We start from the raw sequence: 18,795 nt of genomic DNA on the forward strand, positions 1-18,795 counted from the left end.
TTTGCTCCATGTGAGCCTGTCACCTGCTTGGCCCAGTTGGATATCTGACTGGGCAGCCAATCCACAGACCAAACAGCAATTTAAGATGTGGCTTGGCAAGAAAAGGGGAGCTAAGACTAGAATGGGAAGTGAAGGAACCTCTCCAAGTTTGCCCAGCAAGGAAATGGCAGTGTTCTCACCGTGTATATGCACACAGAATAGTTGGAAGAAACACGTTAAATACAGAGTGATGGTATCAATGTTGCAAACTGGCACAAAGCTACCTAGACACCTATTTTGTCTCCGAGTCATCAGATTAGAACCCAACGCTGTGTCTTGATCTCTGCTACACACCATCTTAAAAGGTCCATGGGAGTGGGATGCCTCACTGGCTCAGTCGGTAGAGCAGGCAACTCTTGACCTCAGTCGTGAGTTGAAGCCCCACACTGGATTAGAGCTTACTTAAAAGGGGGGGGGGGGGCATGAGAGTGAGATCCTCACAGACCTGACTTAGCCTGGAGGTCTGAGGAAGTCCTGCTCAGTATCCTTCCTGCCACCAGCAATTTGACAGATACAGGATCTTTCTAGGTCTCAGTTCACTCAGCTCAAAAAAGCCAGGCACCTATACGGCTAGAGAGTGTTTGATAAAATTCAGACTGTTTCTCTACTGATGCAATCAACTTTTTTAAGTGGAATGTAAAGTGAGACATCTCTAGTGGGTGTTGCATTAGGTGTGGGTGTAATCAGTGTTCCTGGGTTGTCTCCACATTATAGAGAACTTAGTACAATCTTCTTGGAGACAGAAGTATCTGGCAGTGACATTATTAAACTTTGTATAGAACCTGGTAATAAACAGCTCCAATTTCTGAATCTGTTCTCCATGGTCATTGCTGGAAATGTGCAGAACCTGGAGAAAAGCTATTTTTCCACGTGACACTATACTTGGTCCCATGTCTTAATCATTAAGCCCTTTGATTTGATTTGTAGGCAGCACAGCCCTCCCTCTGCCCACACTTAATTTCTTCTAGCTTGAGTGGTTCCTAAGACGAGAAGTCTGCCAAGTGCTTTATGGGTACCCTATAATTCTGTTTGCAGAAGTCAATCGTGTCAAAGCCAAATATAAAGTCCTTTCGGAAACACGAATCCCAGGGCTGGCTTTTGCAGGCATGCCATGGTACTGCTAAGTTTGCTCTGGAATCATATTCATTCTTCCCCTGCCTGGTATGTGCCAGTAGCTGTGCCGGGGATACAACAGATGTTCTCACTATGCGTCTACGCACAGAGTAGTTGGAAGAAACAGACATTAAATACAGAGTGATGGTACCAATGTTGCAAACTGGCACAAATCTACCTAGACACCTATTTTGTCTGAGTCATTTTAACATTAATTTTTAATGGCTTTTTTTTTTTACATGAAAATGCAGATTTCTGGCTTTTCTGGAAGAACTGGAAGATCTTATACCCCCAGGCCCCCACTTACAAACCACTGAGTAGAACTGAATGACAACTGTCTTCTGACAGAAGCTATGCTCTGACTGAAGAGAACTGAAGTCTATTATCTTCCTCCAGGTTGCAGGACTCCTTTTCCCCTGCCTACCTTCTTTAGAGGTTTCCATTTGTGAACCTGAAATAAATACTTAAGTAAATATCCTTAAAGAACATATAGAAGGCTGTCGGAACACAGAGGCCACGCGCCAAGCCCACAGGAGACACAAGACAGGCTCCAGAATGAGGCTCAGTTCTGGAGAATGAGAAGGAACCAAAGGAGACAATTTGAGGATATATTCTGGGGCTCAGCAGGTCCAAAGGTCTGAGACAAAACAGCATGATGAATGTTGGCAAGAACTACAGACCTTCTCTATAGCCAGAGAAGTACAAGAATGTGTTGCAAAGGCAGTATGAGACTGGAGAGCAGGGGAGGGGCATGAAGAGCCTTCGGGGACAGAACTTTAGACTTTATCCTGGGACAGAAGTGGGCCACTTGAGAGGGACTTAAGCAGGGGAAGGGCATGAGCAGATCTGGGTTTTAGAAAGATCACTCTGGTAGCTGTGTGAAGACTGAACTGAAGAGGCAAGGTCTGAGGCAAAATCTTTAGGAAGCTAATGCCCCTTTTAGGGGAGATGATAGTGGCCTGCACTAGGACAGAAACTGAGTATGAGAAGGGAATTGAGTCAAGAAACATCTAAGCAGAATTTAAAGGACTTGATGGCTATGTTTACATGAGGGGTGAGGAGGAAGTCCAATGTGACACCTAGGTTTCTAGCTTTGCCTGCTGGGTGCAAGGGAGACTGCTTACAAAGCACAATAGACCCATTATGGAAACCATATTCACTAAGAATCAGGAGGCCTGGGTTCCAGCCGTGGCTTCACCATGGATTCTCTCTGGGCTTGTACATTCACTTCTAAAATGAAGGTGCAACACCAGAGTGATCTTTATACCCCCTTCAGGTCTTTATAATATAAGGTCATTTTTTTCACTTCATTCAAAGTGTGGAAACAGATGCAGAAAAATCAAGATTCTCATATTCCACAGAACCTGATAATTCAGGGTAAAAGGAATTTAAAAGGTTGGACCCAATCTCTCATATGATACTTGAATTCCTTTGCAATAAACTTGTTAGGAGCTTGTTCAACCTCTGCTTGAACACATCCAATATGGACATTTTCTTATCTCCTAATGTATCCCATTTAATTCTCACCTACCTTTAAAACTTATCTTAATACTAAGCCATAATCTGCCCCTTAGTGTATCTCCACCTTTGGTGCAAAACATACTATATTCTGGGTATTAAGACCTAGGATAAAGTCCTAGCTTTGTCCCTTAGGAGAAAAACATAATCTCAAAACCTCAGTTTCTACACCTATAAAATGGGAGATAACCTGAAAGGATTTTTATAGCAGGGGTACTAGATCTGAAAAGGATGCAGCACAGCCTTCTCCCAGGAGGCTTTCTAAAGCTATAGCATGAGGGGCTCAGTTGGCAGCCATGGGTTTCATTGTTTTCATCTACACTCCAACCTAGCAATCATCATTAGATGCCTGGGTAAGGACTGTGCTATGATTCGGCCTAGCTCCCAGCTTCATTTTGTCACCAGGGACAGCACTTTTGCCAGTGTATCTTGTTGACACAGAAGAGCCCACTGATGGCACATCCTTGAGATATACAAAACAAGCAAGTACACTAGAAAAGGCAGCGCTGTGAAGATCTTTCTTCCCTTATTCCCACTCTAACAGGTAAGATGTTCTGGAGCCAGACTACCTGGGTTCAAACACCAGCTCTATCATTTATTAGTTGTGTGACTGAGGCCAAGTTACTCAATTCTCTGAACTCCAACTCCCTTGCTTGTAAAACAAAGATGATAGTATAACTATTCAGAGGGTGGTCGTGAGGATTACAGGAGTTAATTCGTGCAAAAGGTTTACAACACTGCTGGGCACAAGTCAAGTGCATTAAAGCAAAAGCCAAACATGCTTGAATTAAAATTCCAGCTTCACCTGAGTAATCCTATAATCTTCCTATTATTTTTATAAGTTTTCCACGTACCAAATACGATCAAGATTGGCTGCAGATTCAGATTCTACCAAGCATTATTTGATTGAACCCATTCAATAACATTTAAGGTATAATTATCTCTATTTTATAGATGAGGAAACAGAGGCATAGAGAGCTGAAGATCTGAAGGCTTTTTCCATATACTTTCCCTGAGCTGGTACAGCCTAGGCCTTTGGAATCATCTTGGATTTGAATGAATGCAGGCTTTACTACTTACTGTACAGGTTTCCTCCCAAGACTCCTCACTCTAAAGTCTCTGGAAGACTCAGTTGGCTGCAGCAAGGATTAAATGACAGGCAAAGTAGCACAGCCCTCACCCAGTTAACATCTCTGGTGCACTTACTGTTCTTACACCCCAGCTACACCCTTAACTCACACGCAGCTCCAACTGGAGTCATCAAAGACGTAGTGTGTAGTGAGGGAGGACTTTATTTCTTACACTGGATCCCTCTTTTCCATAATCCTTGTTTTTCCTAAAATATGGCCCTTATGTATTATTTTGGTTCTTAGGGTAATGACAGGCAAGATCAAGAATCTCCCTCAGCGATGAAAATGATTCATTCTCTAGCTACTCCTTCAGTCCTTGGCACAGCTACTGCCTGAGTTGGGAAAAGAGCTTCTCAGCAAGATAGCGACGTCTAAGGCCATTCAGGAACTGTCGATGGTGAAAAAGCACACCTGTGAAAGGAGTGGGCCCTGGCAAACAGACTACTGATGTAAGAAACAAGATTATGCTCTAATAAGCAAGTCTTTGGAGGTGACTAGAAAATTACATCTTTGTTTCATACTTGAGGAATGTAACCATGTGATATAAATGTTGAGCCTATAGCCACATAATTTTTTAAGGACCAGGAACTGGAACACCTAGGTGTTTTCCCAACTTTATTGGAGGTATGAGGGGACAGGGAAGGAGGAGGTGTAGATTTGAAGGTTTTTGGATTTTTAATGCAAAATAATTTATCCTGTATTTGATACTAGACAAGACTAAAAGGGTCATGTCCTCCTTATGCCCTTACGCCATTTCCAGGTGAAGTGCTCTAGGCTTCTGCCTCACTCTGATAGCTAAGAAGGGCCTTCCAGCCTCGGCTCTAAAACCTGCTTGTGCCTCAGCGCCTTGCAGGTTTGGGCATTATGTAAACTTTCACAGACTTGCTGAAGGGGATGGTGCCCTCGATGCTGGTCTCCACCTGGGATGACACCTCACCACCCTCAATCCAGGGGGATTTTGGAATGCGGGAACTGGAGTTGTAGGCCAGCAGCAGCCTGACTTCCACCTGGCATGGTTCTGGAAAAAAAAAGACAAAAGAAATCCTCTATGAGGGCAACTGCTAGGAACTGGGATGAAATGTCAAATAAAAGCAACATCAAAGATGGAAGCAATAGGGTTTCTAAACATTTCTTCATGTGCCCTCATCCCTTCCCCCTCACCAAACAAAGATACTTTCCCAGCTTGAATCCTGTGAGGCTGAGCCTGAGCCTGCAGATGTGCGGCTTCTCCGCCACATCTCTGTGGGCTCCCTGCAGCTCAGATCCATGGTGGATCAGAAGGGAGCTAAAAACGGAGGCCTTCTAGCCTTAAGAGAGGCCAAACGGGCCTACATATGGCCGATTCTCATGCCCAGATAACCGTGCTCTTCCTGTGTGGTTGAGCTCGGGCATGAAGGCTGCATGTATCACAGACTCTACCATCTTAGTGGAGAAGCGGCCCTGATTAGGAAACACTTCTGGCAAAAAATTCTCACCAGTGAACAAGAACATGTTTCAGGGACCTAAAATCACGCCATTAAACCTTTCATTCTTTAAATGACATGACATTATGGCACTGATCTTGTGTCTGCATGTGGCAGGCCCCAGTAAGAGTGAGTAATCCCTCCCTCAAGTTGCTGACTGTTGGAGACAGAGACAGTTACAATGGAGCACAGCACTCTAATCAAGTCTGTAAGAAGAATGAGGAAGGAGCCCAGGAAGGCGTTGGAATAGAATACCTGCTCTGTGCCAAGCATATCACCTGAAGAGTATGCACCCCGCCACACCATGAAAGACTGTCACAATCCCCAAAAAGTCTCAAGGCTCTGAGAGGTTCTAAGTGACTGCACAAATCCACACCATTGACAGAATTTGAGCCCAGTTCATAAACTGAAGCAATTAATCTGTTAACCATGTGGTCTCTATAAAGGAGGGGGAGAGAATTTCCGGAAAAACTTAAAGACCATTGCAAAGGGCCAGGAATAGAATAAACTTGGGAGCAAAATGTGCAAGTGTTGAAGATGAGCCCAATGCCTAGATATATAGGGGACGAGAATGAGGGCTGGAGGGATCTAAGTGAACAAGGGCAGAGGTCCCAGGACTTCTCAATGCCCCCCACCCCAGGCCTCTTCCTAGTCACGTCCTGACTTCTCTCTAGGGACGAGAGCAGAGACTGAATTGCTTTTCTCCAGCCAGAGCAAACTAGCCAGACCAAGAGAGCAGCCCTGGCACCACCACTTACCAGCCACTGGTATGGACACCATCATGTAATGAGGGGCCTGACAGCAGCCTGGGTATAACTGTAATGAAGCCAGTGCTGCTCTCCAGCATCAGGCTCAAGTATCAGCTCTCCCGCTACGTATGATCCCCTCTTTTGGTCCCAGATGGCTGTTGCCAACCACCAACCACAACCTAGCCCTGATTCTCACAGCACTTTAAGCCAAATCCTGGGGAGGTCAGAGGACTCAACCCCACCTGTTCGTTATGCCTTCCCTCACCTGCATGTGGTAAGAATGGCAATTCCAGCCACTGCCATCAGAGCAGAGGAGAGGGGAGAGACAACAAGAGGAGACAGTAGGAGAAAGGAACAAAAGATCATGTGGGACAAACCATGTAATCTGTTCATCATGCCTGGAAGATCTCTTATGAGGTATGCATTCTTGCCTCCATCTTACAGATGAAGAAAGTAAGACAGAGAGGTAAAATAACTTTCTCAGGATCACTCAGCAAGGGAGGCAGAATCTGGAACCTGGTTGGCGTGACTCAAAGCTTCTGACATGGCAGACTCCTGCCTCCCAGAGGAGAGGCCCCTGGTACAGAGCTGCTGAAGGCCTGCATGGAGGAACACCCACCAGCACCAGGCCCCATCTCCTGGATTAGGAGAAAGAAGGCACAGGTGCATTCAGAAGGAGAACATGTTTCACTTTGGTGTCCCAGGTCGGAAGGGATTTGGTAGTTAGGAAATGTGAGTGCCAGCCTCAGTGCCACCGCTGACCAGCTATGTGGACCTCCATTTATGCATGTATAAAATGAAAAACAGAACACTAAAATCCCCACCACCAACTTGGTCTAAGGATTAAATGAATTTTAATGGCATATTGAAAATCCTGTATTCAATTTTCATTATTTGTTGAGCACTTACTACCTTCCAGGCTCAAAGGACACATGATAGAGAGGCATCGGAGATACAGAGGTCAAGATGATTAACAAGTTCTCTGCTCTTGTGGTGCCTTCATGCTAATGGGAAAGTCAGTAACAAATTAAATGGGAGAATTCCCAACATTAGTTAGCACTACGCTGAGAATTAAAAAAGAGGTTTGTAATAGCAGTCTCTCAAAGGGGGTGATCCTGAATGAATTATAATTCTTCAGGCTCAGAACAGCTTGGTAGCCCTAGTTCAGGCAAGGACTTACTGTGTGACCAGGGCAAGTTGGTAGGCCCCTCTAAGAACTTTGAGACTCTTCTGAGATCTAGCATGCTGTGGTTTGCCTCTCTGAGCTGTGGGCCTTCCAAAACAATACTGTCCCATGGCCTATCTTTCTAGCTATCAAGTCTAGGATCCCTTTATGAGAAGAGATTAGAGTAAGAAATTCTCTACCTTCCTGTGTGGCTAATAGTGCAGAACATTCCAGGCAGCAAGGATATGAAATGAGGGATGCTCAGGGAGGAAGATCCCAGGTAGAGCATTGCCGGATGCCCCCTAAATTGGGCCAGGCCCAGGGTCACTGACTAGACCCCCAAAGGGGCTGCCCTGATATTCAAGAGCACTACTTCCTCTTTGTGAAAACTTTATTATGTCATTTATACCCACCTAACACCCCTGACAGAGGGAAACCATTAATAAGGGCATTAAGTCACTCATGTAAGTAATATAGAAAGAAAAGTCTAGAAAGCAACCACTTAAGTCTAAAATAAACCAAATTTGGTGTCATGAAACACCTTCCCCAATAACAACCATGCTTCTGAATCATCTCCAATGATTGAGAAAATACCAGTGAGGCCAATTCTCCCCCTACATTTTAGGTTCTGTAGACCGAGTCTCTTTTTCCAGTTTCTGAAGCAGCCTTACAGGCTTGAAATGTAATGTCCCATGCACTTGTATTCTTCCATTTTATTCTTAAGAATCTTTAAAGTTACTTACATAACCTCCCTATCTTTTCACAAATTATTAAATTATTACATTAAACCAGCCCATGTGGAAGGAGGGGGCAGTAATAGTTTACTTGTTTGGGGGGAAATGAACTAAATGGTTCATATACAAAGACAGAATGATTTTAATTTGGGTTAAGAAACATGAAACTGTTTCATTTCTAGACAGAGCAATCCTCAGAACCAATTCCTAGGTTGAGAATTATCATTTTCATTTGGAAGGTGAGGAAATGGATTCAGAAGGGAGAGTGGCTTGTCCAAGGCTATGCAGCAAGTCAGTAGCAGAATTAGGACAAGAAAATAGTATGCTGGCATCCAGCCGAGGGCTCTTTCCAGGAGATTCCATTCTATTGTAATCTCCTGTATACTTTCTGACAAAATCTTGTGCCGCAAGCAATCAAAGCAATGCAGCAAATTAGTCTAAATGCAGCCAGTTTAAGCTTTCAAACTCCTTAAGAAATTAAGTACAGTCCTCAGCAGGCCTGACTGAACCATGTATTTCTCAAAGTGCAAAAAAACAAACGCCTCAAGGTAAGTGTCATCCCCAGGAGCATATTCTGTCCACCTTGGCCCACTGACCCCTTACCTGTCCAGGCAGTGTGGGAGAGGTACACCTGAGTGATAAGCCGGTGGCGCCCTGGGCCAGGATTCCGGAAGTCTGCTGGCTTAGGATGAATCATCTGAGCCTGGCCATCTGGATATAAGACCTAAGAAGTGAGACAAGTGAGAAAAAGAAATAGAAGAGCCATGAATTTTCAACAAAACTGCAGTGTCTGTTGTGAACCCCAAAATAGGAGGGAAAGAAGATACCAGCTTTCATTAAAAACTGTTCCAGGAGTGGGAGGTAATGCTGTTGAGATCCCTGTACTCTCTGCCCTAGCACAAAGCAGTATTTGATAAATGTTTCCTGAATTCATGGTGAAGAAGTGATAGGAATAAAGTGCCTCTATTCAGTACCAGAAGAGGCAAAAGTACTAATCTGAGTGTGAAAAGCCTTCCCAGACACCCCCATCTGGGTGACTTGCTCCCTGCCTGGCTCTGAATCGCATCACAGGCCAGCACCCACCACCAACCACCATTTAGAATGATTTTGTGACTGCATTTTCTCCACGAGGTTATAAGCAGCTAGGAAGCTCTTTCTATAGCTCTGTCAACAAAGGGTCTGCTCTGTTAAAAAACAAAATTCAACCACATAAGTTTGAAGATCTAATTGGCTTTACTGAGTATCGAGCAAGTAGAGAAATGTTTCCAGGAGTCGTCCAAAATGGAAAGGACACATTCCTGGAATGGGTCGAAACTGTAATTAAGTCTTGGTTTCCTGTTGTGGGGGTCAAATGGCTCCAATTTGGGCTGTCTTTTTTTTTTTTTTTTTTTTCTTTGTTAACAGCTCAAATCACTGGCTAGTTCTCAAATCTCACACATGGCCAGAGCCTTGTCCTCACTATCGTAGGGGAGCCTCACAGCTATCTATGCAGAGGGCCCCTCGCACTGCATGGTGTACAAACGAACTACACGAACAAATACAGCTGATCCTAGAACCACATGGCCTGGACTACGGAAATCTACTGATAAGGACAAAGTAGGGAACTACACAGGTCTTTCAACTATGCAACTCTGAAGAGGCAGGTCTCAGCCCACCTGTCCCATAATGAAAAAGGACTTCAACTACCTCCATTTTTTACCCCAAACTTTCTCATCAATTCAGTTCTTCTTTCCAACCTATCTCTTAATTTAGACAAAAGACCCAGAAGGCAAAGCATCTCCTGACAGGAACCAAAACTACCCCCTCAAGCAGTAATGACTGCACTGAGCCAGCAAGACCCCACACGATTGGCCCAAGGACAAGGAGTGACGACCTTCACTGCCCACCTGCATGTACCCACCCACCTTGTCCACATTTTCCTTCTATAAACCTGGAAGTATTCTCAGCACTATGGAGACAGTCTTGGAGACATTAGCCTGCTGTCTTCCCAGTGAAATAATTTCAGTGAATTTCATCCCTGAAATAAATTGCTGTCTTGTTTCACTACCACCTGTCTCTCGGTCTTTGGATTTTGCCAACAGCTAGTGACTGAACATGGTCTGCTTGGGACCCTCCAAACCAGGTGCTCTTGCAATAATCTCCTCTCATCTGTCCAAAACAGAAAAAGTGCTGGTCTGGACAGCACGTTCCTACCATCAGAGCTGTCCTGCAAATAGACAGTGAGCTCCCCACCTGTGAAGGCTTCCAAACAGTTTGGCCATGCACTTGGTGGGGTGGCTCTGGACATTTTCTAGTAAAGTCTAGCAGATGACCCTTAAATAATCTGTCTGTAATTTCATTTATGCTTAGTTGATCACTGAACTTTTTTCAGGGATAAATGTGAAACAGTAGTTCTCAACCCTAGCTCCACATTAGAATCATGTAAGAGTTCTCAAAAAAAAAAAAAAAAAAAAAACAATACTGGTATAGTCATGGGGCCTACCTTCTGGATTCTGATTTAACTGGTGTAGGCTGAGGCCTGTGCATCATTACTTTTTAATGTTTTCTGAGTAACTCTAAAGTGGAGGTAGGGTAGAAAACCACTAATACGGGGAAAAAAAAACACAACCAAAAATGTGCAGCATCAACTCAGAATTAGTTCTCCGTACAGCTTATGATTTATAATGAAGAATTCCTTAATGAAAAAAAAAAAAAAAAGGATTCCTGCTGGGAAGCCAGAGTTTTTTTCCCCCCTCTACTGTCACCACAGGCAAATCTTCAGGGCCTGACTCATTCTTACCTCTTCCAGAAGCTTTCCCTGCTGGCTCCAGGCTATTCTGTCCTCAGATTGTACTCACTTACTGTCAGTGCTTGTGTCCCTACTTTTATTCATATCCCTTATGCCTAGAATACCTCCTTCAGCCCCTATCCTTTGCTCTTACTCATCCTTTCAGACCTCATCCATGCATGAGTGTCTCCACAAAGTCTTCCTTTTCCTCAGCCTCCAACCACAGCGTCCAAATTAAATTGTCTCACTGTGTGTGTGTGTGTGTGTGTGTGTGTATTGTAAATATATTACAGAATTTTTTATAGTAGCTAAAAATTGGAATTAAGCCTGTAGGGGAAGAAAAATAATTTTCCCTCTACCTTTCTAGGTTCTTGGCTAAGATCACATTTATAATAAAAGACAGACAAACAGGAGAAAAATAGAAGTTTAAAACATGTAAACATCCTGTGTACATAGGAAATACCCAGGAAAACTGATTAACTCCCTGAAATGGCCCAAGACATCACCTTAAATACCATCTTCCACCAAAGACCAAAGGAAGGTGTTGCGGTGGGAGGGAGCCAGTTATGGGAGGTTACTAGGTAAGCAAAATAAACAAAGGTAAGATTGCTATGGAAAAAAAAAAAAATATATACACACACACACACACACACACACACACACACACACACATATATGTAAATAAATATTAATCTTTATGCCCAACTTGGGGTTCATGCTCTACCAACCAAGCCAGACATGTGCCCCTGTTGTGCAAACTTAAATTGGTGCCCGCTTCACTGATAAAAGAGTTTCTAGAGATTTAGTAATCCTTCTCTTCCAGGTACAAAGGAGACACCTTTACAAATGGTGATTTCCCTTATAAATGTAAATTTCCCTCACAAAAGGGCAACTTCTCTGTTTTTAGAGATTCTCCAGGTTCTGTGGCCTCTCAAAAACAATCATCCCCAAATATTCTTTATGCCAAAGAGGCATATTTAGAGTGGCATATTGTGTTCCCCTCCATTCTTGTCTTTGAAACTTCCTAGTTTCATAGTCAGAAGCTGAGTCAGTACATTACTCCATTACTTTAGTGAACCAGTCAGTCTCTTATTCTTGAGAATAAGTCAGCTCATTTAAATGGCTGGGTCTTTTTTCAGAAGGTAGTGTTGCAGATGGGTTCCCAAAATTAGGCCTATAGTACGCAACCAATCAGGTATTTATTAAGAGGCCCCAGTATTCTTCTGTGCATGTCTGAATGATGACTGAACTTCTGTTTTATAACTGCATATCTATTTGTCTTTCACTGAAACTGAGCATCCTGAGGGCAAGAATTTAACACATTCACCTCTGCAACCCTAGTGCTCATCATGTGAGTAAGCATTACTTCGTGGATGGGTGAATGGATGGGCAAGTGGGTAGTATTTTTGTGGGGCTTAACTGCAGACTGTTTAAACTGACTGGTATCTCTACTGCATCTGGCATGTGTCTCTAATATGTCTAATTTGGGAAAAAATACTCCCTAGTGATTTTTTCAACCCATAAATTTTGCTCACCAAGTGGACCCATCCACAGCCTGAAAAGGATTTGTTTACTACAGTTTGCTTGCAGCCCTGAAAATACCAAGTTTTAACTTCACATTGTAAGACTAGAAAGACCCCTGTCATTCAGTGAACCCTTACTGGGTACCAGTGGCTTTATATACTTCATTTCCTTTCAGTGTCAATTGTTCCTAGTTGTCAGTTGTAGAATCTGAAGTTCAGAGTTTAAAGTAACTTGCTCTAAACCACAATCAGCAGAAGAGATGGGATTCACATCAAGACTCTTTACCATTAAGAATCATCTCTTCTCTCTCCTCACTTTCTGTCCATCAGGTAGAAATTACAGGGCTGCTGAAATTAAATGCTTCAACACATGGTCTAGAAGCTCTATGAGGACCAAAATCTGACAGACCTGGACCTTCACGGTGCTTTGGGGATCCTGCACATGTTCCAGGGTTGCATCAACATCCAGGGCCACAACCAACCCGGATGTAAACCGCAAAGGGTTGTCTGACTCGCCTGCTGGCTCAATGATTGTGGCTGAAGCTTTGTGGATCTGCAAGCAAGAAAAAAACATAATGATCCTGAAGCCAGGTCATCCCTGGGCGACAAAACATGATCCGTGCAGCTTTCTGTCTCGTTATTAACAGGTGAACATGTGAAAGCCAATCAGAGGGAAGGCTCTAGCCCAGCTATTCAACCGGTCAAAGAAGGTCACCAACGTCAACAGTTCTGACTGTCTGAACAGACTTGACAGGACCTGCTCTGGAAGGGGGAGGTGTAGGAAGGTACTCTGCCGCAGCATGGTCTGTACAATTTTGACAACTTCTACAGGTTTGGATGTCATGAGTCGGGGCATCAGGTCAAGAAGTTTGTCCACAAAGCTGTCCTGTAGGTGGGGCAAATCAGCAATAAAACACCTGTAGGAACAAACAGAAGCCAAGTGACTAAGCATTCATTTACCACAGGATGATCCCCAAACATATGCCAAATCCTTAGGTAGGAGAAGTGATGAACTGAAGGAGCTCATGGTCCCTGAATGAGAAAGCCAGGCACCTAGATAATTACGCCTTGGTGATATGAGCATCCTGATAGCCTTGTTTATTGAATACCCCTATGTGCCAGATATACTCTTCAAGTGTTTGGCATGATCTTATTTAATCCTCCCAGCAATCGTGTGCATTGTTACAATCATTATTTTCATATTACAGATTCATTAATTAAGTTAAAAAATACGTCTTTAAGACTGCAAGTGCCAACTACTATCACAGGCACCAGGGACATAACAGTGAGCAAAAGAGAAGAAAATGCCTATCTTAATGGGGCTTATATTTGTAGAAAGGAACACAGAGATTCAGAGAAAAGGATGTTGCATTGAGGCTTAAAAATGTTAAATAAACTCATTCCCAGCTCTGATTCCACAGTACTCTTGCTTATAGAAGGGGACAGTCGAAAACTATTTCACTGAGGTAATAGCAGTGCAGGGACTCAGGGGCTGAATTAAGAAAGAATGTACAACTCTATGCAAGAGATGAGAAACTATGGCATACCAGAGCTATCACCTTCCTAAAAGTCTCTTCAACCCAAATATGCAAAAAGACTCTCCATCTTAAATCTAAAACCAAGGGCACCTGGGTGGCTCAGTCGGTTGAGTATCCAACTCTTGATTTCAGCTCAGGTCATGGTCCCAGGGTTGTAGGATCAAGCCCCAGGTTGGGCTCCACACTGAGCATGAAGCCTGCTCAAGATTCATTCATTCATTCATTCTCATTCTCTCTCTCTCTCTCTCTCTCTCTCTCTCTCTCTCTCTCTCTCTCCCCCTCTTCCCCTCTCCCCTGCTCGCACAGACTCTCTCAGAAAGAACGAATGAAAGAAAGAAAGAAAAAGGGAAAGAGGGAGGGAGGGAGGGAGAAAAAAATCTAAAACCAAAGTAAGGCATGAACTCAGGTGAGATGTGAAACTAGGTTCTTAAAGAGCCAAACTGGAGTGTATCATCTGCTAGAGAGCAGCACCCACTGGTGAAGCGTGGTATTGCAACTCAGCCCTACAGGAAGCTATCTCACCCAGATGAAGACTCAAAAGTATAGTCATGTAAACTTCAGGTTTGATGAAGTTCATGGGGGCAGGGATAAGGGGTGGAAGAATGAAATATCTGACTTAATAAATATTAGACTATAAAATCCTATAAATTCTTTCCTCCTAGTATTATATTGCCAGTACATCACATGTCTGGTCACCAATTCAACTACCACTTCTTCGCTAAGCCTTCCATTCATCTACTAGATCTGTTTTAACCAATTTATTTCATATAGAACTCTGAGAAAACATAGCTGTACTACAAAATAAAGGCTACCTACAGAATTATGGAACAATTTTTTGTAGATTACTGTTGTTGAATTTCCATATTTCTCTACAAAGAACAGTGGGGAAAAGAACTTTTTTGTTGAGATTTTTCAACAAAAAAGTTTGTTTTACCATCTAGATACTTGTCTTTTTGTGGCCCAGCTGAATGTTGAATCCAAATGATCCCCGATATTTTTACTGTACCACTGTTGCACATTTGGCTAAGTTTAAAGAAGTTTACATACCCCTAAAAAAAATGCGCGAGGGCACACTGCCACAGATAACAGGTTGGATGCGTGGGTTAAACCAAGGATTCTAGCTTCTGATTGCTCTTGTTGCCCTCTAAGTGCTGTTATCTGCATAACCAGGAGTCAGTAAGCTAGATGGTAATGAAATAGTTACCTCTGAAAAAAGTCCACTTCCTGTAAAAACTTTTCACACATCCCAAATAAGGGGTCAACTCTGTAGAAAAAGAGAAAAACAAAGATACATACATATATTTGGCTTATGTAATCTTCGAACTGAGGAATGAGGACCAAATTCCCAGAAACCTGAGCCTACGTGAAAGGAAATCAGAGGATTACACTATCAAAATTATCTCTAAAAGGAAGAGCAGATTCCTAATGGGCCTAGGGGGAAAATATCTGTCAGAATGCCAAGACCCAATTAAAACACTTCGGTGGCTATCAGGCTCAATGAACACTCGAAATCAAGGGCTATCATAGACCGTGCCTGGCATCAGACTCACTAAGGATACAGGGCAGAAGCACAGCTTGCAGACAATCCAGCGCCACGTTCCTCCCCTGCAGGAGTCCTCACCACACTCCATTCAGCCGTCCACAGAGCTGTCTGTGGACAGACAGCTCAGGTACGAGGAGATGACATCTATGTCAGTTGAGTTTGGAGACCAGCCTGGATTAGAAGCCTCACGCTCCATAGGTGCTAACATCTCTTGAAACAAATCCATAGGCATACCCTCCAGGGTCCCCACAAGGGATGTGCCCAGTTAAAAGAATCACTGCACTCAGTAGAACCCAAAGCTATGGTGTCTGCATCAGGCAATTACAGTTTACTAATAGTCCCTTCTGGTCTATATGCAGTTTTCTCAGTGACAATTTTTATGATCACAGTGTTACCTAGTAAATACAGTTGATATACCAGGTTTCCAGGGAATATACCTAGAAAGTTAACCAAAGGTCAAATTCTCATGCAGAAGGGGAAAAGTGTTGTTACTACTTTGCCCATAGACAAGATATCTGCATATCTATTTGTTCTTTCCTCACTTGGCTTCTCTGGCTTCACAGCCACTCATTTTCTTTTTATTTCTTGTAATTTCCAAATGAAACTTTGTATTTATTTTCATTAATATTGTATTCATTAGAGGAGTAAAATTCCAGTGAGGAAAAACAGACAAATACGCTCTCCTTATATAAAAACATGCAAGAAAAGGGTGTCAAGGTTCTTAATAACCTAGTTTAGTCTTTCTACTAAAATGTAAGCCCCATGAGAGCAGGGACTTTTATATTAATTATTTTGATATATATTTTCTGGCACAAGCAACTATTCAATAAATATCTGTTGAATGAACAAATAAATGAGAAATGACAAATGGAAACTTACTCTACAAACAACATGCATTTGAATTCTTTTCCTAAAAAACAGGCAGCACTTGAAACTTTCTTAACTCTGATAAACTACCAGAAAATGGAACTGCAATCTGATAGTGAGGTTCACCCACTAAAGATCCCCAGGAGTAAGAGGGCTGGAAAGGAGACCTCAGGAGGGGGTAAAAAGAAAACAATTCAGCCAAGCAATATCAATGTGGGGTCTGCCTATATAGAGTCATCTTGTAGAACTTCCCAATAATAAAACATAAAATAGATTTGGGAACTACCTCCAAACCCCAAAACAGACCAAGAAGCCTCACCTACATGCTATATGAAGTAGGCCTTTATCACTAAGAACCTCCACTTTTTTCTCGGGGTAAGGAAGGAAAGCAGAGGAAAAGTAAAGTCCACTGGGAAACCAAACACTGATCTACTTCCATTTATAAGTATGCAAAGACAATGGAAAATCATTAGATGCTATGATCAGGGCTGTAAAGGAGACCAAGCAGACCTCAGTGAGAGAAAGTCAAGGCAAGAAAGCTCAGAAAATCTTTTTTTTAATTCTAATAAATAACCTCAGTGAGATTAAAGAGGAGATCTGAAAGGATACTGCACTGATAAAGCAAGAGAAACGGCTATGAAAAGGACACACTGAAGAAAGCATACTGGTAAATGAACAGTAATAATGAAATCAACTCAAAAGTAAGGAATACTGTATTGAAAAATGATGAAAACTGAAGTCATAACTTAAAAGAGCATATTGAGGGGTGCCTGAGTGGCTCAGTCGGTTGGGCGTCCGACTTCGTTTCAGGTCATGATCTCACGGTTTGTGAGTTCGAGCCCCGCATTGGGCTCTGTGCTGACAGTCCAGAGCCTGGAGCCTGCTTAGGATTCTGTGTCTCCCTCTCCCTCTGTTACTCCTCTGCTTGCATTCTGTCTTTCTGTCTCTCTCAAAAATGAAAAAGATTTAAAAAAAAGTTAAAAAAAAAAAAGGAGCACATTGAGGAATTTACACAGAATATACAGTAGAAAAGCTAAGACACTGAAATTATGAGAAAAAAGATATAAGGGAAAATAGATCCAGAAGACACAACATCCAGTATGACAGACTGGAGTGGATGAAGTAGTAGTAATTAAAGAAATAATGGCTGGGAAAAGATCCCTGAGCTAAAAGCAGAGTTTATACTTCAAAGTCCCACTGAAGGTCAGTTAAAAGCATTGAAAGAAAACACGTATCTACACACATCCTGGTAGAATTTCTGAATTCTAAACAGAGAGGAAAAAAAAGAACCAAGAAAAATAAGGAAACAAAGGAAAGAGGACCAGACTGACATCGGATATCCTAACTGTAACATTAAATACTAAACAGTAACTCAGCAACATTTACAGAGTTCTGAAAGAATTCCAATTATGCATAAGAGCAAAAGAGAGGCAGTTTCGGACATGCAGGGTCTCAATGACTGTACCACTTACATACTTATTCAGAAAAATAATTACTAGAGAATGCACTCCTGTCAAATAGTGAATTAGAACAAGGAATTTGAGGGGTGCCTGGGTGGCTCAGTCGGTTAAACATCTGACCAGCTCAGGTCACGATCTTGTGGTTCATGAGGTCAAGCCCCACATTGTGCTCTACGCTGACAGCTCGGAGCCTGAAGCATGCCTAGGATTCTGTGTCTCCCTCACCCCCTCCCTCCCCCTCCCCCACTCGTGCTCGCTTTCTTGCTCTCTCAAAAATTAATAAACAGAAAAATTTTTTTAAAAAAGGACAAGGAATTTTAGAAAGCAACTGTGGCACACACACACACACACACACAAATGAGTGAGCAAGTTAGAGCTAACTCATTTTGAAAAAGTACTTATAAAGATTAATGCATACTTTAAGAAAGGATTCTTAAATACATTATAAAAACATAATAAGCTGAAACTTAATTCCGAACTATTTAACAGTATGAGACAATGAAATAAAAACACATTAGAACTTTCATCTTGATCTGAGGTGACTGTGATAAAGGTAATTAAAAAGTCTATTTAATTTTTTGTGCTGATAAGTTGAATATGTTTATTAAAAATGTAAGTAAAAATAAGTAAAAATACTATTTCTACAACTAATATAAGCTAACATTTATCAAGTGTTTAGTCTGAATGAGTCAGGCAAGTATTTTAAGAGCTTTACATATAATAATTCGATAATCCTTGCAATATCCTTATGAGGGCGAGGCAGATACTATTATTATCCTAGTTTAACTTACAGGGATCGAAATGAGGCACAGAAATATTCAGTAACTTGTCCCAGGTTACTAAGTTTCCAAATGGTGGGAATCAAGATCTGAGTCTAAGCAACAAAGAACCATAGTCCTCTTAACCCCTATCTTGTACTGCCTCTCACTTGAAAAGGTTAGAAGTAGGATCAGAACTCATGCTCGCTTCAGCAGCACATACAAGAGAAGTAGGATCAGAACTTTCAAACCCTTGCATGAAACAAAGATATAAAGAAAACAACCAATCCAGCAAAAGCCAGGAAAGGAAAGGAAAGGAGAGGAAAGGAGAGGAAAGGAGGAGGGGAGGGGAGGGGAGGAGAGGAAAGGAGGAAGGAAGGAAGGAAGGAAGGAAGGAAGGAAGGAAGGAAGGAAGGAAGGAAGGAAGG

The 18,795-nt window shown here is 42.4% G+C and overlaps 1 protein-coding gene across 2 annotated transcripts in view; it reads right to left on the reverse strand.

The window, feature by feature from the left end:
* Window positions 1–4,398: 4,398 nt before the first annotated feature.
* The window catches only part of INTS4 (integrator complex subunit 4), a 117,692-nt gene continuing 103,295 nt past the window's right edge, over window positions 4,399–18,795 (reverse strand). For both annotated transcript variants that reach the window (XM_040489461.1, XM_040489462.1), the window contains 5 exons: window positions 14,944–15,003; window positions 12,959–13,118; window positions 12,611–12,754; window positions 8,515–8,635; window positions 4,399–4,818 (listed from right to left, as the gene is read on the reverse strand). In XM_040489461.1, the coding sequence (XP_040345395.1) occupies window positions 4,640–4,818; window positions 8,515–8,635; window positions 12,611–12,754; window positions 12,959–13,118; window positions 14,944–15,003 (664 nt within the window). In that variant the 3' untranslated portion in view covers window positions 4,399–4,639. The remainder of the gene's footprint in view (window positions 4,819–8,514; window positions 8,636–12,610; window positions 12,755–12,958; window positions 13,119–14,943; window positions 15,004–18,795) is intronic.

The sequence above is a fragment of the Herpailurus yagouaroundi genome, unplaced genomic scaffold (genome assembly GCF_014898765.1).
Source record: "Herpailurus yagouaroundi ecotype Mexico unplaced genomic scaffold, PumYag 180, whole genome shotgun sequence".
Classification (NCBI taxonomy): Eukaryota; Metazoa; Chordata; class Mammalia; order Carnivora; family Felidae; genus Herpailurus; species Herpailurus yagouaroundi.